At 43.7% G+C, this 22,930-nt stretch overlaps 1 protein-coding gene across 6 annotated transcripts in view; it reads right to left on the bottom strand.

Annotated features, from left to right (window-relative positions):
- Positions 1-3,216: 3,216 nt before the first annotated feature.
- Pogz (pogo transposable element derived with ZNF domain) overlaps positions 3,217-22,930 on the bottom strand; it is a 41,092-nt gene continuing 21,378 nt past the window's right edge. For 2 of the 6 annotated variants that reach the window (XM_005357009.2, XM_026783956.1), the window contains 15 exons: positions 22,079-22,187; positions 19,985-20,275; positions 19,698-19,907; positions 14,691-14,797; positions 13,723-14,060; positions 12,768-12,922; positions 10,578-10,678; positions 10,054-10,200; positions 7,214-7,348; positions 6,926-7,095; positions 6,670-6,810; positions 6,093-6,149; positions 5,806-5,918; positions 5,557-5,581; positions 3,217-5,433 (listed from right to left, as the gene is read on the bottom strand). In XM_005357009.2, coding sequence (XP_005357066.1) covers positions 3,762-5,433; positions 5,557-5,581; positions 5,806-5,918; positions 6,093-6,149; positions 6,670-6,810; positions 6,926-7,095; positions 7,214-7,348; positions 10,054-10,200; positions 10,578-10,678; positions 12,768-12,922; positions 13,723-14,060; positions 14,691-14,797; positions 19,698-19,907; positions 19,985-20,275; positions 22,079-22,187 — 3,771 coding nt within the window. In that variant the 3' untranslated portion in view covers positions 3,217-3,761. Of the gene's footprint in view, positions 5,434-5,556; positions 5,582-5,805; positions 5,919-6,092; positions 6,150-6,669; positions 6,811-6,925; positions 7,096-7,213; positions 7,349-10,053; positions 10,201-10,577; positions 10,679-12,767; positions 12,923-13,722; positions 14,061-14,690; positions 14,798-19,697; positions 19,908-19,984; positions 20,276-20,307; positions 20,350-22,078; positions 22,188-22,930 lie in introns of all 6 variants that reach the window. The other 4 variants (XM_026783953.1, XM_026783955.1, XM_026783954.1 and 1 more) reach the window with 4 other exon arrangements.

The raw sequence follows: 22,930 nt of genomic DNA on the forward strand, positions 1-22,930 counted from the left end.
TGCTGAGTTGTTTTGTTTTGAAATGAGATCTCACCATGTAACCCAGGCTAGCCTAAAACTCAGAAATCTTCCTGCCTCTGCCTCCCAAATACTAGAGTTAAAAACTTGTGCCACCATATCTGGTCACGCCAAGAGCTCAGCTGCTGCTGTCTGAACCATTGATGTGCTGTTTCCTTTCCTGGGCAGAGAGCCAATTTAGCTCCTGCGAGCATGCCCAGAGGTTGATGTCAGAAGTCTTCCTTAGTCATCCTCCACCTTAACTTTTTTGGCGTGATTCTATGAACCTGAGCTTCTCTATTCAGCTAGGCTGCCAGCCAACAGGCCCCAGGGGTCCTGTCTCCACCCCCTCCTAGAGCTGGGATGCCCAGGGCTGAACTCGGGTCCTCATGCCTGTGTGGCAGGCACTTGACTGAGCCACTCTCTAGCCCTTCACTGTATTTGAGGTTGACCTCAACTCAGGGCAGTCCCTGCTGCCTCAGCCTCCCAACTGAGGGACTGTAGGTGGTGATGTGGGTCCTTAGGCTCTTCAGCAAGTGTAAGATTCTCTGAACAAAAGACCCCACACAGTATTCATTTGCGATTGTTCTAGAGCTAGCTTCTTGTAGGGTCACATTGATCTTTGGTAACACAGTTGGTTTACATATATACGATATTCTCATTCTATTTTGTTTTTTCGAGACAGGGTTTCTCTGTAGCTTTAGAGGTTGTCCTGGAACTAGCTCTTGTAGACCAGGCTGGCCTCAAACTCACAGAGATCCGTCTGCCTCTGCCTCCCAAGTGCTGGGATCAAAGGTAGATATTCTCATTCTGAAAGAATCTTTTTGTTGGGAGAAGGTGGTTAATGACGGCTCCAAACCTGATGACAGGTGTGCTGGAGCTGCTGGGGAAGCTAGTTCCCAGCCCTAAGCCCCACATGTAGCCACACTCAGGAGAGCTAAACACATTTAACTAATGTTTATTGTCTGTAAATCTAGCACCTGCTACTTTGTGTTCATTAAAAAATCCTAAATGGAGGGCTGGAAAGGTGACTCAGCCTAAGAGTGGATACTATTTATTACTCTTGTGGAAGACGGGACCGAGCTTGATTCCCAGCACCCATGGATGTAGCTCACAACTGCCTCTAACTCTAACTCCAAGCGATATCTGATAACTGCCCCCCATGAACAGCTGCACTTGCGCACATACCCACATAACTAAAATGATTAAATATAATTAAAGTCATTTAAGAAATTTCCTAAGTGGGACTGGGTAGGTGGCTTGGTTGCTTAAAGCACTGGCTGTGCTAGTGTAAAGATCTGATTTCAAGTCCCTAGAACCCATGAAGAGCTGGATAAAGTAGATCTCTGTAATCCCAGGTCCTACAGGGAGATGGGCGTGGGAGAGGCAGAGCAAGAGGGACCTGTAGGCTTGAGAGCCAGGCAGTCTGGCACAGGAAGCAGAAAAACTGTCTCATGTAGGGTGGAGAGTGAGGACGCCTGAAGCCACACAAGTGCGCACACACAGTCCTCGGACACAGCCCCCAGGATCTGAGTTCACTCCCAGTCCCACAAGATGGCAGGAGACTCAGTTGTCCTGACCTCTGTACATGTTGTAATAGCATGTGTAGCATGTGGTGTCCACATTCAACACACGAATGACTGTTAAGTATAGCTGTTAAGATTGGGAATTAGCTATGTTCTACCCCTGGGGTGGTTTCAAACCTTTATTTTTACAAATGAAAATACATCTTCTGCATGATGCACAGACCCTTTGAGAGTGGTATAGACAGCAGCAGACAGGCTCACACAAAGAAAATCCTGAGCCTTCAATCGGGAACTTTCACATACTTGATCTCAACACAGAAAGTTGTCAATAAATACATGTTTATTGATTGAACTGAATTATAAAAAAAAACAAAAACAAAAAAACTTCCTTCTACTACTAAGCCATGCAGGCAGAGTCCACAAAGACAACTTGCTTGCCAAAACCCAGCCGATCCACTGTTATGACCTTAAAAAAAAAAAAAAAAATTACCCATCCAAAGTCAATGTGCAGAGGCCAGGAACCCAGCTCCACTAAGGCTGTGGCTGCTGCAGACGACAGAAGAGGCCTAGGCTGTGGGCTGAATGACCACTTACAGTTCAGCTCTCTCAAAGGCAGCTGGCGTTGTGGTACAGTCCATCAATAAAATGGCATTGAGCAAAAAGCTGGGGAAGAGAAGCTCAGGTGGATCCTCCGTTCAGATCTCCAACGCCACGGGTTCAGAGCTGGCCAAACTTCTGGGATCAGTCCTGTTCACTATAAAAACTGCGGGGAGAAGGTGGTAACGAATACCACACCTGTACCACCAGGCTACCACATCCTGACTATCTCCCAGTCTATGAAAGTCTATTAAACAGGGGCACATAAAAAAGTTTATAAATCCATTTCCTCTCATTTTATTAAATGCTCCACTTATGTACACTGTAAAGGTGAACGAACCACTTACAAGCTTGTGCAGGTTGCCTCCTTGGCTCACAGGAGGAAACACTGCCGAAAGCCTCAGGGTGGACAAGAATGGTGTGGCTGTGGGAAAGGTAGACTTGGGTTTTGTTCTTTTTTTTCCTCTATGGTACAGTACATTTTGGTTTATCACCATAAGTACATCATTTTTTTTAAAAAAAATCCATCATGCAAACTGTAGAAAATTTTTCCTGGAAGTTGGCAGTGAAAAATAAAGATTCGTGTCTTTTTCTGTGCACACCTCTATGCTTTTTTCACACACCAGTTTCTTCTCTAAGCACTGAGAGAAACGGGAAAGCCAGGGGGTCAGCAGGAGTTCACGCAGTCTGTCCTTTTCAACACTTAACACATGCCAGTCGGTACCTGTGATGTCTTCGGGAGGTGTGCAGTCAGGACAAAGGTAAACAAAGCAGCAGGGGCTTGCTGATGGAAGACAGACTAGGGATGGCTTCCACCTCAATACTGTTTGATCACCTCACCCAGTACCTCTTGCTTGCTAGGGACACAATGTGCTCCTTTGCCCAGAGTAAAGGACAGCGTGAAAATCAGGAAAGGGGTCAAAGGTCACAAATGCAAAACATATTGTTTCTGTTGTGTTTTGGTGGAGGGTGGAGGAGTCAAGGTGGCCTCATGCACTGCAAAGCCACAATCTTACACCCAGAGTTGCTGAAGGAACCAACAGCTCTGGATAGGAGGGGAAACGAGAAGGAAAGAGGTCAATGGGATTCTTTTTTCATTTTCATTTTTATATAAAAGTGTTAAAGACCACAATGAAAAAAATTTATCCACATATATAATAAACCAGTTTGTGAGCTACATATTTTTCTTTCCCATTTGCAGAAAAGTTCTCACATAAACAATGATTAGATAAGTATCATGCCCAAAGACATTGGCCACACAGTAAAACAAACAAAACCCAGAAATACTATGATACAATTGAGGTAAAAGGGGAAACAAAACAATTTAATATCTGTCCACAAAGGATTGTTTTCCTAGATTTTTGTCAGAAAAATAGCAAACACAGTGATTTAAATTAAAGAAGAGGAAGAAAAAAAAAGTCACAAAAACCTGTTTTTAGAAGTAACCAATAGGCCAGCTCCTCGGCTCAGAAGTGATCACTACTGGCTTTCTAATAACCCACAAATTCACAGGAAGTTATCAATGTCAGGGGAGCGGTGGCATAAAATTAGAAATATAAACCAGGACCCCCCTTTCTCTAAGTCCCCCTACCCCCCCTCAGCCGTCCTACCCAACTCCTTATGCTCTCCTGAGCCCAGCACCTAAATCTCCATCAGATCTAGGTCAGCTTCCTCAAAGCCATAGAAGGACTCCGTCTCACTTTCCCCCTCAAAGAGCTGGTGAAGGCTTTCAGGATCAACTGTCTCTTCAGGAGACGATCTAGGTCGAGGGGTGGAAGCCGGCGGCTCCTCAGACCGTTCTCCACTCAGCTTCAGCTGCTCCTCTAGGGAGGCAATGAGCTCCTCCTGCATGTCGGCGTTGCGTGTAGGTGAGTTAACATTGCCATCAGGACCTGGCACGACACTAGCCACAAGGAAGGACCGCTGGACTAGCTCTGGGGAGTCCCCAATGACACCCAGCACCTCACTCAGCCAGTTCAGCACCAGCTGAAGCAGGACATCAGAATCACAGGCAGAATCTGCCATTTCCCGAGCCTGCTCCTTCCACTTTTTGTGCAGGAAGTTCTTAACAGTTCGTTTGATGCATACGTCCAATGGCTGGATCTTAGAGCTACAGCCTGCAGGGACCACAGCAGGCAGTGTGTTAGAGGCACTGAGCAGGGCCAGTACCTCTTCTGACAAGTGAGTGCGGTGGCAGTCCATCACCAGCATGCCTTTGCCGTGCTGACAAGCTGTGTGCTTCTTCCACACACGGGATGACCAAAGCTCCATGATCTCATCATCACTGTAGCCGCTCTCTTTGGCCTCTAGCAATATAGAGTCTGGCACGTTAGCAGGCCGATTCACTTGTCCTCGGAAGAAAACCAGGGTGGGGAGGACAGTGCCATCTGCCAGTATAGCCAGCATTACATCACACCAAGGCTCCCCTGTGCCCACTGTCTGCAGAGCATTCTCCTTTCGGTCATCACTGCTCAGTACTTCTGTGTCCAGAAACAAGGAGACCTCATCAATAGCCACAATCATAGACAAAGGTAGGTCCTGATTGTGAATCTGCCGCTGTACAAACTCAATAAAGAGTTCTGCATTTTCTGCTACATCCTTCGGTAATGTGTGGGCTACAGCTCGCCGGGCATGGGGGGTGAGGTGGTGCCGTAACATGAAACGCACAGCCCACTCGTAGGATATCTTAAACCCTCCCTCCAAAGAGCGTCCTATTTTGGTGGCCTTCTGAAACAAGGTTTCCTCATTTACAGGCAGCTGTTGCTCTCTCTGGACCAGCACCCACTCAGCCAGTTTCTCTTCTGCCTCAAAGCTGAGGTATTTGCCCTCTAAATTCTCTCCCTGAGAGGCCTGGAAGCGTCGAAGCCAACGACGGATCCGACGCTGGGGGTTTCGGAAGTGCTCAGCTGCCAGTTCTGTGTTGCAGCACAGGGCGAACAGCACCACCCGCAGCTTCTTCACAGACAGCTGCTCTTTCTTGCTAACCCCACTGCCGCCTCCACCACCAGATGCCGGTTCAGGTTCCTGGGTTACGGAGTTTCCTTCATCCTGTTCCTCGACATTCAGACATTCAGCTCCCTCTGTGGCCAAGGGCGGTAGGGACAAGGGCTGTGGGTGAGTAGGGGTTGCTGGTGGGGTTGCAGTTGAGGCTGGTGATGGAAGTGCCTGGGCCAGAGGAGCTGTGAGCTCTTGCGGTTCTGCTGGGGTGGACCCTACAGGTTTCACAGTGGCTGCTTTGTTAGGGGGGAAGGGAGATGGAAGATACATATTCTTCAGATTCCGATCATACGCTCGCTCAGGAGTCTGGCCAGGCCTAAATGAGTGAAGATGGGGAGCAGAGAGCGCAAACATCAGTTAAACTTAGGAATTTAAATAATAGTGTTACTAAGAGAAAACATCATGCAAAGTACACATTAAATCATGAAATGAATGTTACCTTGAGTGAGACATCCAACTGAGCCCTGGGAAAATGAGATTTTAAAAAAAAGTTAGATCACTGAGGAAAAAAAACCCCAACATTCCATAGATTTCAACAAGCTACCCAGTAGTAGACTCTTCTTAGTCTTATCTAACTGCAGGTTAGAAGGTTCACAGTCTAAGGTAGTGTGTGTCTAAACAGTGAATGGGTGAGACCAGAGAAAGATGCTCCTGGCTCATACAGAATGACATCCTTTCTCCCACTTACCCCGTGGTAAGATGCTGCTGGATCTGTGAGAGGGGTTGAACACTAAATGCTTGGCCATGGCATCTCCCACAGAGGTAGCAAAGGTACACGAAGTGCAAGCCAGCTTGATTCCACTGAGAGGGAGAGAAAAGAGAGAGAGGACCAAGAGTATATTAGATACATATAGCATTGACATTAAAACAGCTAAACTTTGAGGCTTAAATAAGGGAGCGATGCACATAATCACTCCACAAAATAAAGATATGATATTAACAACTTTAAAAATTACAGAGAAAGTATTTTATTACCTTACAGAATTTTTAAACAAAGCCAAATACTTGGGGCTCTTCCGTGGAACATGATTGCTGAAAAAGACAAAGAAACAGAGTTACAACCAATGACAATGTCCAACCAAAGAGATGCCTTCTCAAACTTCAATATAAACACAAAATAACCTGAGGATCAATTACAATTCAGGTCTAGGATAGGGCTAAGAATCGACATTTCTAACAAGCCCCATCCAATGCCTGAACTGTACGAGACCCTAGGAGATTATTTGGAGTACAGACTAACAAAGTCAAATGAATACGGGCTTGCTCTTTTATCTTCCAAGAAGAGACGGGCCAACAGCTTTAAGAGTTGAAAAAAGAGCGGGGCGGTGGTGGCGCACGCCTTTAATCCCAGCATTCGGAAGGCAGAGGCAGGTGGATCTCTGTGAGCTCGAGGCCAGCCTGGTCTACAGAACTAGTTCCAAGACAGCTAGGGCTATGACACAGAGAAACTGTCTCAAAAACCGAGAATTGAAAAGCAACAAAATAGAAATGGGAGAGGCTGTGCTGAGTTTTGGACCCTAAACTACAAGTTGCTGGTTTCTTCCCAACTCACTTGATCATGTGGTTGGCATAAGCTCGAGAGCAGCAGGTGCTGTAGCGGCAGAGAGAACAGTGCACATAGGTTGGGAAATGATTAGGGAAATCCGGGATCTCAAAGCTGCACTCCAGACATGTCTGCCGGCCCATGACGCTCCTGTCAAAAACAAAAGATCATTAGTTCTGACCACTGATCCTGATTTCCTCGGCTATCGGGAAATGCCCTGCACACACAGTTCCCACCCGCTTAGCATTTAGAAGAAGGCACTGACATTTTCCTCACAGCTCTCTTCTGGATGTTGCGCTGGACAGGGGGATAAAGGAAGACTGGCAAGGGGTCAGTGGAGGAGGTCAGTGGTGCGGCCTCCTGTAAGGCGCTAGAAGATGTATCATTTGACACAGGAACAGTTCGTGGCTGCCCCCGAGAAGCCCGGATTGTCACCTAAAAATCAAGGGAAGAACCATTAGATGGCTCCCACAGTAAACCTCAGGGTACTGTCTAACTCCACTCTTACCCCCCCCCCCGGATCTGTGAAAGTAACTTCTGTCAAACCCTTTACCTTGGTGCCTGGTTTCAAGCCTTCCAGTTGCTTAGGTTTACGGAAGGTTTTATGGTGCTGAAGCTTGTGTTCAATTTTGTCCTTGGCAAAGAGAAACTGTAGCCGGCATTTGTTGCAGTGATAAACATTTCTCTTCTGAAGAGGAGAAAAAACAAAACACAAGAATCCCTTAAAGGTTCACAGTGGATAAGTGTCAGCACTATCCTTTCCTTCCTTCTGTGGGGAATTCACTAAGAAAACAACTATTCAAGACCAGAAGCCTATCACTAAGAACACCATCTCATGCCCCCAAAAATAGAGGCCAGGATGAACAGATTCTCAGCCACTTCTTGACTTGGAGCACACAGGCCAGCAACACACACTATCATCTTGGATGTTCTTTTAGAATTTTTAAAAACACAAAAATATACACGGTAAAACTGTCAAGCAAACAACAAAACCACTCAGACTTCTCACTCTGCTCCCTTCACATTCTAGGGTTGCCTTTAATCCAGACTCTTGGTTCACTTCCACACTTTCTTACCAACAGCATATAAGCAACCACAGAGCAAAGTCTCCTTGTTTCTTTCTTTTCTGGTGGTACTAGGGATACAAGCAAGAAGTCGAAGCCTTCCTTATGCCAAGCAAGCACCCTACCACCAAGACACTTTCCAGCCACAAACAAAAGATAGTACTCCCCCCTATGGGGGGAATCTTAATACATCTATACAGAGATGTTTCAGAAACCATTTTAGGACTTGGTCTGCCAAAACAGGACTCGTATCTGTAACTTTCTTTACTTGGATAGCAAATAAATGTAACATCAGGCTAAGATACAAGCACTGGTCTCCACAGGCCTGCACTCTTTCTGAGCGACTGTGTGTGTACATGTCACCGGAGCACACAGCACCCACCTTGCTTTCCATTCTTATTTCTCTTACAAACATTCATTCTCCTCTAGTAGGGTTTTTTGTAGCACTGTTTACTTTTTTTTTAAAGACAGAGACTCACTGTGTATCCGAGGCTATCCTACAACTTACTCAGCAGTCTAGGCAAGCCTCAAATTAACGGCAATTCTACTACCTCAGCCTCCTGAGTGCTGGGATTACAGTGTGAGCCACCATACTAGCCTTTCTATAGCATTTTAAAACAAGGTTATGTCTATTCCATATTGTAAATAAAATATAGCAACACAACTTCCATCTTCCCCGCAGCCATGCCTCTGTCCTCCTGTGTAAATGCACGTCTTTGGGCTGTCTCCATTTACTTTCTCAAGTCCTTTGTTTCTCCTGCTAGAACCCAACCAATCAAACAGTCTCTTAATGCTGCTTAATAAAGGGTCTGCCTCTGGTTTCTTTTTAGCTTAACATTCCTGTGGCCTGGGCATTTTGATCACATCCTTTTCTTCAGAACACTTTAGTTTCCTTGGCAACAAAACTCCTACTACTGGTAGGGGTCTTATGGATAGAGACTTGAAGGATTCTCATTCCTATCCTTCACACATTTGGAGTACTTAGGACACTTTACAAGGCTCAGGTCAGCTGGGGGCTAGCAGTGGGTCAGGGATTCAAACTACGACCAGCTGCTCTCAAGAGGAAGTTTGTTCAATTCCCAGCATCCACACAGTGCCTTACATCTGTAACTCTTGGCACTGGGATGCACATGGGGCATAGACACACATGTAGGCAAAACAATATACATTAAAACAAAAGTAAAATTAAAAATAAAATCAGCCAGGTGTGGTGGTACATACCTTTAATCTAAGCAGCCAGGAGGCAGAGGCAGGTGAATCTCTGTGAATGTGACGTCAGCTAAGGCTACATAGTAAGACCAAGTCTCAAAAAAGAAAAAAAAGTTTAAAACCTAATGAATTTACATAACAATTCTCAAATTATTCTTGTAACAACCCAGACTTCAGATCTATTATCTACCAAATACATTGTAATGTCAACAGACAGCGCTAAGCCAAAATACCCAAATCTCAATATTCTCTCAAAAATTTGCTTTCTCCAGTATGTCTCAGTAAACAGTCCTGCTTGTTCACCCAAATGTCAAATTTAAGACTTTTTGACACAAGATCTTGCTATGTAGCCTAGGCTACAGGGTCTCAAACTCTTGAGCCCTCTAGAACTCAGCCTGACAGCAGTATGGCTAAAACTCCGAAGACAAAGGCAGTACTCGGTTTAGGAGCTCTTCTTATTCTCCCGCCATTTCCACTCAACCCATCTCTAAATCCTAAGCACCATGCTGTCTTAGGAGTCCCTCTTGACTGTCCCTTTTCCTCACTGCACAAACCAACACCACTGTCATCTCTACCTAGTGATTAAAGCCCTTGGCTAGTCTTGCCTCTGCTTTCAACTTCCACTCAGGTAACTTAGTGCTGCCAGGTTAAATCTTGAATAAAACAAGTAGGAGCTTATCCCCCAGAGGAGGAAAGCACCCATGACCCCCTAACTTCCAATGCTGTCTTGTATCCTACGATCCACACTGAACGCCTCTTGCTTCCTTACACCGCCACAGGCTTGCCTTGCACTTCAGAGGAACTACTTCTGTTCTACCTTACTCTTCATCCTTACTCATCCTTCTAACTCTAAATACCAACCACTTCTTTCTGGATATCCGCTCAGCTCCCAGAACAGGGAGATGCTTCTCTTGCTCTGTTAACACAGTCCTAAAAATGGCTCAAGTACTGTTCCTTTTAGCACTAAATCTCTACCATCTAACCCAGTGTAGCAAGTAATAAGACCTGAACCATGTTTGCTCACAATATATGTTCTCTACCAATATCATTTATCTATCTCAACCCTAACCCTAGAACCCAAAACTTCAAATGAGAATACAGGATTGCTTGGTGCTGATACCTGGTGCCTCATGTAGTGCTGCTGGAACGCATTGCCATTTTTGAAGACTTTCAGGCAATACGGGCAGAGCAAATGCCGAGTATCTTCATGAATCATCCGAAAATGGGCATCTACCTCAGAGTAGAGGGAGGAGCGATATTGACACACCTGAGGTCACGCAAGAACGAAAATAAGAGTGAGTAACTGGAGCCATAAAAAGAAGTAACAAGGATATACAGAGAAAGGGTTCTTAAATGCACGGGTATTATTGTACTGGTCCTGTAATTGAGATCTATGTGGGCAATACGAACAGCAAAGGACAGACCAGTCTAAGAAGAGCCTGTATTCTCTACGGAATAAAATCATCCTATCCTGAGAGGGGAGCCCGGAGACAGACTCTCCTCTACAAAGTCCTCACTGCCCATGTCTTCAGAGCACCTACACAATATGTGGACAGTGGGGAGTTAGGGTATTCATTAGCAAATTTCTTTACAATCAGTTTTAAAACAAAATGCCTAAAAACCGCTCTGGAGAAAAGGCAATACCTGACAAACATAAGGCATCTCTCCAGGCTTATGAGTGTCCTTCATATGCTGGAGAAACAGCGGCTCGCTCTCAAACGCCCACTCACAGATCTTGCACTTGGCTGTAAGAAGAAACACAATCTAGACATGCACCTGGATGTAAGACCTCCGGCCTCACCTCACTTGCAGTCACCAACACACGGACAAGCAGTTCTGCTCACATCTGTGCTGCCTACGGAAAACTCGTGTCCCTATGTCTCTAACTCAGTCTTTTAAAAACAAAGCTCTCTTCTAGACTGAACTATTTTCATCTTAAATTGGACATTCTCCCTTTATTTCTTAAGTCACATTCTCTGTTTATCATTTCCCACCTCCATTGTTGTCATCATTCAGTGACCTAGGAACTGACACCTTCACTGCAGCTAGGCAAGCCCTTGGTAGAAACCCTCATGACTCACTACTGTTCACGGCGTTCATCCACACAGTGTGCATCCTTCACTGCTGAGTGAGTTTTTAAATACTACATGATTTTCTGTCTGTGCCTAAGGACCAGAAAGAATTTGTTCGGAAAAGGCTGACAAACATTAAGAGATGTTTGTTTCTGTGACAGGGTCTAATTACACAGTCCTATATGGCCTGTAGCTCACAGATCATTCTGCCTCTGCTTCCCAAGTCAGAGATTAACAGTGTGTGTCACCACACTTGGGTAGACAGATGCTCTTAGCTTGTCATTAATGTCATTTCTCTTTATATATTAACAGATTCAAGATAATTATACTCTGAAATTAGCTAATTTGTCAAGCTTGATTATAAGAATATAATTATAAGTGTTTTATAAAATTTTTAATTGTTTCATATTTAAATTACAAATTATGGCTGGAAAAGGGGGCATATTTGTATTTTTTCTTTGTTCACTGGCCTTTCAAGTTTCTGCATATATGGAAATTATAGACTTTTAAGAGTTTTAAGTATTTTGATAAAGTTTTAAGTACTTATCAATGGTCTACCCACTTGAATCTTCTAAGTCCTTCTAAAAGTTTAACAACTACTTTTTATGAAACCTGACCACAAGATTTTCTCCCTCTCAGAATTATCTTACCCATCATTGCTATTGTATAAGGCATGTTTGTAGTATTATTTTTTTGGTTAGAGATAAGGGCTTATGTAATCCAGGCTTGCCTTGAACTCAGCAGTCTTCCTACCACTACTTTCTAAGTACTGGTATTACAGGCATGAGCCTGTAAACCCAACCTATAATACTGTCTTAGTCTTACACACTATAATTATATAAGTTCCTATATTTAACATAATTTTTACATTTTCAACAAACTAGCAGTCCTCTAAAGGACATCAGAAATAGCCTGAACAGGGCGGGAGAGGTGGCTCAGTACTTAAAGTGTACACTGCTTTAGCAGAGAACTGGAGCTCGGGTACCAGCACCTACACTCCAGCTCACAATCATCTTTAACTCTGGCTCCAGGAAATCTGATGCCTTTGGCTTCTGTGAGTCCCTGCCTAGGATTTCACACACGCACACACACACACACTCTCTTAAAATTAAAATCCCAAAGCAGGCACACACCTTAAATTTCGGCACTTGGGAGGCAGAGGCAGGTAGATCTCTGAGTTTAAAGCCAACCTGGTTTCCAGAGTGAATTCCAGGATAGCCAGGGCTATACAGAGAAACCCTGTCTTGAAAAACCATAACCAAACAAAGAAATAAATATAAAATCCTGAATGCTAGGCTCACATCTTAAAATATGAACTCAATAGAGATATATGTGTGTTTTCGAGACAGGGCTTCTCTGTGTGGCCCTTTCTACCCTGGAACTCATTCTGTAAACAAGGTTAGTTTCCAACTCACAGAGATCCCCCTGATTCTGTCTCTCAAATGCTGGGATTAAAGGTGTGTGTCACCACCTCTGGCAAGAAATGTATGTTTTAAGCAAATAACTTTATTACTGAAAGTTAGTGCTCGCTTGGTCTCCTGTTTTGTAAGACATGTAACTGTACAGTCTCGCTCACCGCCTGTCTCACTGAAAGCATTCATTTACTAGTGAAGCACTTTATAATCAGGCTTGAAAGAAAATGGGGAAAGTACTTCGTCTAGCACTATCACCTGCATATAAGGACCTCTTTGCTAGTGCTATCCAATAAGGGAAGAAAAGGTAACTCCCACCCCTCTGCTGGAGCTTGAGTTTTCAAACTTACTAGTAGACTCGTAGGGGCTATGGACATTTTCCAAGTGGCACTGGAGCTGGAAAGGGGTGGAGAACTGGCGATAACAGTGTTGGCAGATAGTATGACCATCCACCTCGCCGTTCTGCTGATCAAGTTCCACGTGGTGCTTCATATGGTTCATGAATCTGTATGTAACAGAGCACAAAGAGAAAGTATAGAAATCAAGTCAGTAATAAAAGAGAAATAATGATAGAATTATATATAAGCAAACATTATTTGCTCCCCTCCTCCAACTTCCTCTATTTGGGATAGTCTTTTTCTGAGCCTGGAAAGACAGTTCTTTTCCAATTCTGTGGGTGCATGTGCGTCTATGCATGTGGACAAGTACTCACAGGTACAAGTGATTAAGGAGGCCAGAGGCATTGGATCCCATAGAACTGGATTAGAGACAATCGTGAGCCACCTGATGTGGGTGCTGGGACTTGAACTCGGGTCCTCTGTGAGAGCAGAACAAACTTTAAACTTCTAAGTCCTCTCTTTAGCTCCATATAACATGTTTTCTGTTTTCTTCTAATAATTTATTTTTATTTTATGTGCACTGATGTTTTGCCTGCATATGTCTGTGTGAGGGTGTCAGATTTCAAGAGTTTCAGACAGTTGTAAGCTGCCATGTGGTTGATATGAATTGAACCCGAGTCCTCTGGAAGAGCAGCCAGTGCTCTTAATAGCTGAGCCATCTCTCCAGCCCTCGGATAACAGATTCTTAAAACTAAAAATAGGTTCCATGCAAAGAGACTGGGGTCTTTCTTACTCAAACTCAAAGGTATCCTTTATTATCATAATAAAATAATTCAACAGTATTACACACTGTAAATTCTAACAAGACTGCAGCATAGTTAAATGTTTCCAAAAAAGAAAACTTAGCAATGTAAGAAAACTTGTCCACCTTTATGTAGGGAAACCTCCAAGGCTGTTTCATGCTTACCGAATGTTGTTTTTTAGCCTTTTAGTACAATGAGGGCATCGGAAAGACGTGGCAACCTTAGGAAAGTTTGTGAGCTGGGCTACCTTGCCCCCATCCCGTCCATAATAAAAGTCATCCACCAGCATAATAAGCTTGGTCTGGACGCCATCTCCAGCATTCTCATTTGGCTCTGGTACTTTGGTGGATGGTGAGAGAGCAGGAATAGGTGTAGAGGAGGGTGTGGAAGTAACAGGTGCTGTCTTCTCAGGGGATGAGGACTTTGCTGCCAATGGAACATTAGGCTCTGCATCGAGGGACTTGCCTTTCTTCTGGTACTCAACCATTTCAGGGCAGCAGTACTGTAAAAGAGATGACATCATTCTGCTTACCTGAGACTAGGATGAGTTAAATCCATGTCACCATACTCCCTGGGGATGGCTTGGTAATGTAGGCAATAAGGGACATACTGTGGACACTGGGCTCTCTGCTCAGGATAGCCCACTGGGTCGCTGGGACTGTAGGCATTCCTTAGTACAGTTAGGCTGCATTAAGGCAGCTTTCCTCCTGCTGTCATCTTGCTTTCTTCAATAGTCCCAGAGTTCACATTTCTCTCATGTATGTCCACACAGCCTCAAACACAACACCTTACACTGCTCCCTCACCTGTCTGTCTAGAGCCTTGTCCCTGGCATCATTTGACTCTGAACTCTCCAGAGAAAGGTCCAACCTCTTCATTTGAACTTAGAGAAGAAAGTTACAAGACTATAAATAAAGCAGGAACCAGGTAACAGGCTTTCATTCTCCAGTGACAGAGTTAAAACTGAGCTGAGGTTATGACCACTATCCTGTGAGATCAAATCTACCATTCTAAGACAGTGCGTGTTCCATCACCTATCGGCAGTCTTTAAATGCATTCTCATATTTTCAGTTTGCACAGCCCTTTTCATGCCCCCGCTATCAGAGGACCCCTATCACGGTGGCGTCACTTACACACATGTGACCTCTCAAAGCTTCAGTGACACGGAACTGAGCATTGCACCGTGGACATATTTTCCGTCCACCATCCTGGAGGTCAAACACTGGGATGGAAGAGGTCACTGCAAGAACAGAGAAGAATTGATAAGATTAATACAGGATACTAGGGCAAGACTACACATTCCTTGAGAAGAAAGCCCAGAGTAAAGAGCAAGCATGAGAGAGGCACATGTTTTAACTGCTCAAACTCTAGGATAGGGCTGGCAAACTGAAGCCCTGGGACTATTCTGGCCAGCAGTCTCTGTTTTGACTCAAGAGCTAGGAATGCCTTTTTACCACCACCTCTAATTAGGCAAAGTTTTTTTTTTTCTCTCCCATTTACGTGTTTTTGGTTTGTTTTCAGACAGTATCCTTGTGTAATTCAGGTTAACCTTGAACTCATGATTAGCCTGCCTCTACCCCAAGTGCTGGAATAATAGGATGTGCCAGATGCTGATAGGCAATTTCCTTTTTAAAACTGTGATGGAGCTGAGCATGGTGATGCACACCTAGAATCCCAGTACTGGGGAGGTGGAGGCAAGAGGATCTCAAGTCCCAGGCCAGCTTGGTCTATAGATCTAGTTCCATTTGGCCTAGATAGGGAGACTGTTTTAAAACAAAACAAAACAAATAAATTGTGACACTGTGATACACAGAAAGCAACACTCAGCATTGTTAAGCACATTCATGTTGCATAATTTCCAGAACCTTCTAAAAAAAACTTATTTAATTTTATGTGCATTGGTGTTTTGTCTGCACTCATGTCTGTGTGAGGGCATTGGATCCCCTGCAACTGGAGTTACAGACAGTTGTGAACTGCCACATGAGTGCTGAGAATTGAACGCAGGTCCTCTGAAAGAGCAGCCAGTGCTCTTAAATCATTGTGGCATCTCTCCAGCCCTTCAGAACCTTTCTTAACTTACAGAAACTATTTTGTGGAGAGTTTTGCCTGAAACAATGCCTCGTGTAGCCCATACCAACCTTAAAGGCGCTATACAGTGGAGGCTGCCTCTGAGCTCCTGATCCTCCTCCCTGCACACCCCAGGGTCTAGGACAGCAGATGTATACTACTACCCATGTACACGTGCTGGCACAGATCGTGACAGTAGTTCACACAGCCTGACAATGCCCTTAAAGTTGACATGAAACAAAATGTTTCATGTCAAAATGACTTCTTATACATACAAGTAGCGTTCTATGAACTCAAAGGGTATATTTAGGAATATGTATGTATATGCAAATACATATAATGCATGCAATAAAAACTGATGAAAAAAAGAGGCCATAAGTTTGCCGGAAAGTGGATAAGGCAATGTGGGAGGGTTTGGAAGGAGGAAAGGGAAGGAAAAAATATAATTAAAATACAGTCTTAAAAATAAACAAAAAGAACTTTTGAAAAGAAAAAAAATGACTTCATTTTTAAACCTAAATATCATACCATTGTGTAAACAGGACACATTTTGTTCATACATTCATGATTTGAGGGCGATTTAGGCTGTTCTCACCTTCTGCCTAATATAAATGCTGCTGCTACGAGCAGAGGCACACAACTTCCTGTGCTAGTCCCAGACTTCAATGCTTTTCAATACGTGCTCAGAAGCAGCTCCTGAAGCATATGTAACTAAGTGGTCTTGGAGAAACATCGTACTATTTTTCACAGTATCTGTAGTGTCACATCCCCGCCAAAAGTGCATGAGGATTCTTTATTTCTCTACCTCTTTCTCTATATCCTCACCTAAATGTTCAATCTATGTTGTGTGTGAATGTGTGTATGGTCAGAGAACAAAAGAAGTCAGTTCTGCTCTTCAGTGTGGGTCCCAGAGATTGAATTCAGGATGCCAGGCTTGGCAGGAAGAATCTTTGCATGCTGAGCCACCATCTTATCTTGCCTGCACCATTTTGTTACTTTCAAAAACAATTGACAGGGGCTCAAGAGATGGCTCAGCTATTAAGAGCACTGGCTGTTCTTCTGGGAAATCATGGTTTCTCCAGCACTAACACTGTGGTTCACACCCATCTCACGGCTTCTTCTGGTTTCCTTGGGCACCAGGCATACATGTGGTACACACACATACAAGAAGGCAACACCCTCCCCCCAAAAGAGTAAAAGTAAGAGAAACAAAACAGCAACAACAACAAGAAACAATTACGACTTCCTTTTATTATATTCTGACACTGACTTAGTCAACTTCAGTCCACATGCAGGAAGAAAAGTAAAATAACTTGGCTACATCAAGGTGATACTTTCTCACAATCTTAAACCCTCTCTGAAGAGATCTTTTGTAATTAGCATACAGAGTGAGTTCCTTATGGCATTTTCAGTCTTGGCTGAATCTCTGCCCCTATGTGCTCCTCTCATTACCTACCTGTCCCTGCTTGGACCCTAGTATTTCCTCTTCTACTTCCTAGCACATGTGCTCTATTAATCTCTGTTTACCTCCTTGATCCCTACTCACCTCTCCCCAACCATTTGCCCCTTTTCTAGTTTTCTATCTCTATGTACTTACTCTTACATAAGCACACACATAGTAACACACATGAGAGAACACACAGTACTTGTCTTTCTGAGTTGGTTTAGTTGGGTCATTTATTGCTTTCTGAGTCACTATCCTAACCGGTACAGATGGCATTTCACCAAGATTTTTATGTTTCCCTCAACTGATACTGCCAGCTATCTTTAAGACTGTCTGCGGAGATGTCTTTCCCCAACCGCTGCAGGGGGATGGAATCCAAAGCCTCTTTGCCTCATTTAAAAAATATATTATTATTATTATTAGTGTTTTGCTTTTCTGAGACAAGGCTTCTCTATGTAGCCTTGGCTGTTCTAGAACTTACTGTGTATGTAGACCAAGCTGGCTTCCAATTCAGAGAACTGCCTGCCTCTGTCTCTCAAGTGCTGGGATGAAAAGCATGGGCCACACAATAGGCACCACAACAAAAACATAACATTTTTTGTTACATTTATTTTATATATCTGCATACATGCCACAGCAAGTGTGTAGAGGACAAAGGACTACCTGATGGCTCACTCCTGCCTTTGGGTAGATTCTAGGGATAGAGCTCAGGTCATCCGCCTTGGTAGCAGGCACCCTTACCCTCTGAGCCATCAGACCGTCTGCTTTGCCCCCTCTTCAGTTGCTTAGGTTTGTTACTGTGCAGACTGCAGGAATTATTTACGTATTAGTGATCTCTCAGCACAATGTATTTCCTCCCCCTCTACAGATTCCTTTTTCACTGTGCTATCAATATTCTCTGATGCATATAAGTTTAAAATTTCAAATTTAGCAATTTTTATTCTTGCCTGTACTTTTGGCTTCCAAGAAACAGTTGTTAAATCTAATATTGCCAAGGTTTTCCCCCTATGCTTTTTTCCTACAGTTTTTAGTTTTTGGTCAGTTGTTTTAGGGCAGAACCTCCTGTGTGCTGTAACAATCTTCATGCATCAACCTCCTGAGTGCTAGATAACAAGCACGAGTCATCAGACTTGGTTACTGATTTCCAAGACAGGATCTTTGGGTACAAGGCAATCCTTTTCGTGGTTTCTAAGTACCTGGATCTATTTATAGGCATGTATAACTGTCTACTTTTTTCTTTTTTCATGGTTTATACACGTATGCATTATGCATGTGTGCATGTGCTCACTTGTAGAGGTCAGAGGCTGGCTTCCGGCCTCTCCTGCTATCACTCTCCAAATTTTTTTTTTTTCCGAGACAGGGTTTCTCTGTGGCTTTGGAGCCTGTCTTGGAACTAGCTCTTGTAGACCAGGCTAGCCTCGAACTCACAGAGTGCTGGGATTAAAGGTGTGCGCCACCACCGCCCAGCTCACTCTCCAAATTTTTAAAGACAGGGTTTTCTACTAAACCAGGCAGTCGCAACACCATTTCAGCTACACTGACTGGTCATGGAGCACCATGATCCATCTGCATCCACCCCCTCCCCCACGTGCTGGAGTCATACACATGTGCCACCATGCTGGATTTTACTTGGGTGCTGGGGATCCACAGGTCCTCGAGCTTAGACAGCAAGCACTTTACTGAAATTCCAAATTCAGATCCCATAATAACTTTAGTTATTAATTTTAGTTCTTAACTAACTTTAGTTCTTAATTAGTGACTGATGGGAAAGAGCCCAGTACATTGTGGGTGGGGCCATCCCTAGGCTGGTGGTCCTGGGTTCTATAAGAAAGCAGGCTGAGCAAACCATGAGGAGCAAGTCAGTAAGCAGTACCCTCCATGGGCTCTGCATCAGCTCCTGTATCCAGGCTCCTGCACTGTTGGAGGAGTCCCAGTCCTAACTTCCTTTGATGTGAAGTTGTAAACTAAATAAACCCTTTTCTCACCAATTCTCTTTTGAGTATTGTGTTCTGAGCTGGATGAGCCCAGCTCTCATCCATTTATCTAGTACTGGCAGCTGCTTTACACAACGGCTCAGTGGTTAAGAGGACCAGCTGTTCCTCCACAGATTCTCAGTTCAACTCCAAGCACACACACGGAAACTCCCAACTGTCTATAGCTGTGGTCCTGTGAGATCCAATGTCCTCTTCTAGAGTGCAGACGTACATGAAGACAAAATACCCACACATGTAAAATAAATAAATGAGGCTGGAGACATGGCTGCTCTTCCAAAAGACCCAAGTTCAATTCCCAGCAACCACATGGTGGCTCACAACCATCTGTAATGAGATCTGGTGCCTTCTTCTGTCCTGCAGACATACATGCAGGCAGAACACTGTATACATAATAAATAAATTTTAAAAATCTTTAAAATAAATAAATAAACCTTAAAAAAATTCACCCCAGAAAATTCCCCTCTTCCGCGAAGACATCGCTCATGACCCATCAAGAAGCTGAAGTGAAATGCTCACACCCGGTACCTTCTGGCTACACGAGCATTTCAGAAGCCTAGATCAGAGCACTACATCCCATTTCATACTGTATCACTGTTTTCTCAAGGAGTGACTGGAGGTTCAGTCTCTCACATTACCTTTCACTGAAGATTCGGGTCCACTGGTTCTTTGAGCAGAACTGTTGTTGGACACCAGCACTGGCCCAGGACTCTGGCCCAGGGAAGGGACAGTGTTTAGAGTATTCACCAATTTGGCCACTTCGTTGCTATTTTCACCTGTAACCCCGGGTCGCTTCACAGTGACAAAGCTGGCAATGCTCACTGCAGGTGGAGAGGGGAAGGAGGGAGCTACATTGACCAAGTGAAACCATCTGCTTCCCACCCACTCCCCATGCTGTTCTGCATCTCCTCAGCCCAAGTCTCACCTAGTTTGGGATTCGAGGTCTGGTTGGACTGGCCCAGAGGCTGTACAGCTAGCTGGCCCAGGGAGGTTGGCTGTGTGGCAGTGGGAGTAGTGGAAGTGCTGGGAGTGGACCTGGTCTGCTGGGACTGGGACTGTGGGACAGTGCTTCGGATGGTGAGAGTAGCTGGGATGACGGTGGTGAAGGTGTTGGTGGTGGGCCTCACAGGCACTGTGGAGCCTGGCCTCACGGGGGTCATCTGAGAGAACACCTGCGGGACGCCAACTGTCGGCTTAACAAACTGTGTACCTGGGGCTTTTAAAAGAGAGACAAGAAAAGTCCCAAACCTTCATCAGCGAGCTCACCTATAACATATTTTCTTGCCTTTCCTAGAAATATAAGAACAGGAAAAAGTTATTTCCCTAAACTTTCTGAGTGGTCAGCAGAGGTTACCAAGAACATCTAAGAAAGCAGTGGCTGTCCTAAGCAGCTAAGGTAGTAATTAGGGGACAGTTCCCATCACCTCCTGTGCAGACACCTTCAGCACTTTTCACCTCAAGACCTCTGTATTAGGGGGAGGAAAAAGAATGGGTAGATATAGAACAAAGGTCAAATTTGGTCCTTACAATCTTTTTTCAGATTCTGAAAGTATTTTCCATTTTCTTCTATACACTCAAATAGGACAGGCAACTTCTCTACCAGAATGTCCCAAAGGGTAATGTTTTCTAGAACAATTGTAGGAAATTCCACTGAGAAATACTTATGGAACACCAAAATGTCTACAGAGAAATCTAATCTTATGACCTAAAAACGTCCGGTGGGCTCTGAAATCAAAAACAAAAAATTCTTTAGAAAGTCAAACTGCAGAGGCCTCCTTAATATTTTTATCCTTACTTGTGAATGTACATCCACGTGTACCACAGTGTGTACCAGTGTGCACATATAGGTCAGAACACACCTTGTGGAAATGCTGTCTCCTTCCAGCTTGTGGCTACTAGGGAGTGAACAGGCTGTCAGGCTGGGAGGTCCTTTTAGCCCTGGGCCGCCTACTGGCCCTGTGGTTCCTGTATATACGATTGAATAAAGTGATTCTCCATTTGACCTGAACTGTAGAAAACCTGACACATATGAAATATGACTTACGGGAAAATTACAAGATTCTTTTTGGTACTAGAAGTTGAATCAAAGCCTCAAGCAATGCTAAGAATACACTCTACCCCTGGCTACAACCCCAGCTCCAGGGTTCTTTAATATTCCATTATTAGTAACCTTATCCTCAAAAAATATATCATTTACTTAATTTACATCTAAGGTCCTCCCACCCCCTGCCTTGGTTTGTTTGTTTCTTGAGATAAGACTGGCCTTGAATTCACAGTAATCCTCCTGCTTCAACCTCCTGAAAGCTGGATTCCAGGAGTGTGCCATCATGGCTGGCTGCATATCCAAACCTATGCTTTGAAATTAAAGTAAAATTCAATTTATAATCCTACCACAAAGATGAGTACATATATATGGAATACGAGTTGTGACTTGGCATTAACAATATTCTTTCAGGATATCAAACAATAGCTGACTTAATCAGCATATACTGACAATGACTACATAAGCCTTACTATAACTCATGAAGAGTAGTGAAAAGCTAAATATAAAAATAAAATTACCACCCTGGCCAAAGCTTAGGAACCTTTTTTTCTCCTTTGGTTTTTTTAAAGACAGGGTTTCTGTGTTAACAGCCTTGGCTGTCCTAGAACTCACACTGCAGACCAAGAATGTTGTTGTTTTAAAAACAAACAAACAACTGGGCTTAAATTGCATTGTTTTGGTTTGATTTTTCGAAACAGGGTTTCTCTGTGTTAATAGTCCTGACTGTCCTGGAACTCACTTTGTAGACCAAGCTGGCCTCTAACTCACTAAGATCCACCTGCCTCTGCCTTCGGATGCTGCAGTTAAAGGTGTGCGCCACCACCACCTGGCGGGCTTAAATTGTTAAAATTGTATTTAAAATTCTTCTTTAAATACATGCCTTCTTTAAATTCTTCTTTAAATACATGCTCTAAACTGTTTTGAAACAGTTAAAATAAATACCTGGATGCCAGGTTACTCCAAGGATCTGCTTACCTGGGACCAGTGTAATTGGTCTGACTGTTTGTCCTTGCTGTACATTCAGCACAATCCCAACCTGATTCATCGCATTTTGTACAGGCCGAACATTCCTTACAGGAAATCCCTGTATTAAAAAGCAAAATGACCTTTAGCACAAAGAGAAACTAGCCCTGGTACTGACTGCAGTACGAATGACAGCCCCATATTCTGACCTAAGGGTTCTCTCTCTAGAGGTACAGCTTTCAAATAACTGAAATGGAAAACTTTAGGAAATTCTCCCATGCCAGATTTTTGTAAAATGTTGTTTTGTTCTGTTTTTGCTTTTGGACTTGTTTCTTGCTATGTATCCTAGGTTGCCAACAAATTCCTAATTGTGTTTGCAAACAACTTTGTTTTATTTTGAGACAGGGTTTAAGTAGCCAAGGTTGGCCTCAAAATCAGGAATGTAGCTCAGACTAGCCTTGACTTTATGACAGTTCTGCTTCTGTCTTCCAGGAGCTGGTTTTACAGGTATGCACCACCATACCCAGCCTGTCTTTAGCAAACTATTATGTAACAAAAACAACAAAACTATGTATTCACAGACTGGTGCTTTGACAGGAAAGACCAAAATCATTATCAGTACTTAATCTAGTGTTCCAAAATATAAAAACAATCTTTGTTTTATATGCTGCTCCCAAAGCCCACTTTAAAGGTGACAAACCTCTGATAAATTAGTAAGAGAGTATAGAAATCAGGATGCCTCAGGCAAAGGAAAGCACATGCCTTTACATTCCACTCAGATTTGGGCTTTCAACTCCTAATTACTCCACTGTATGGTGAGCCTTCCTTCTTCAAAGGCCACTCATCTTATACATATATCTTCAA

Source organism: Microtus ochrogaster, chromosome 21 (assembly GCF_000317375.1).
Source record: "Microtus ochrogaster isolate Prairie Vole_2 chromosome 21, MicOch1.0, whole genome shotgun sequence".
NCBI lineage: Eukaryota > Metazoa > Chordata > Mammalia > Rodentia > Cricetidae > Microtus > Microtus ochrogaster.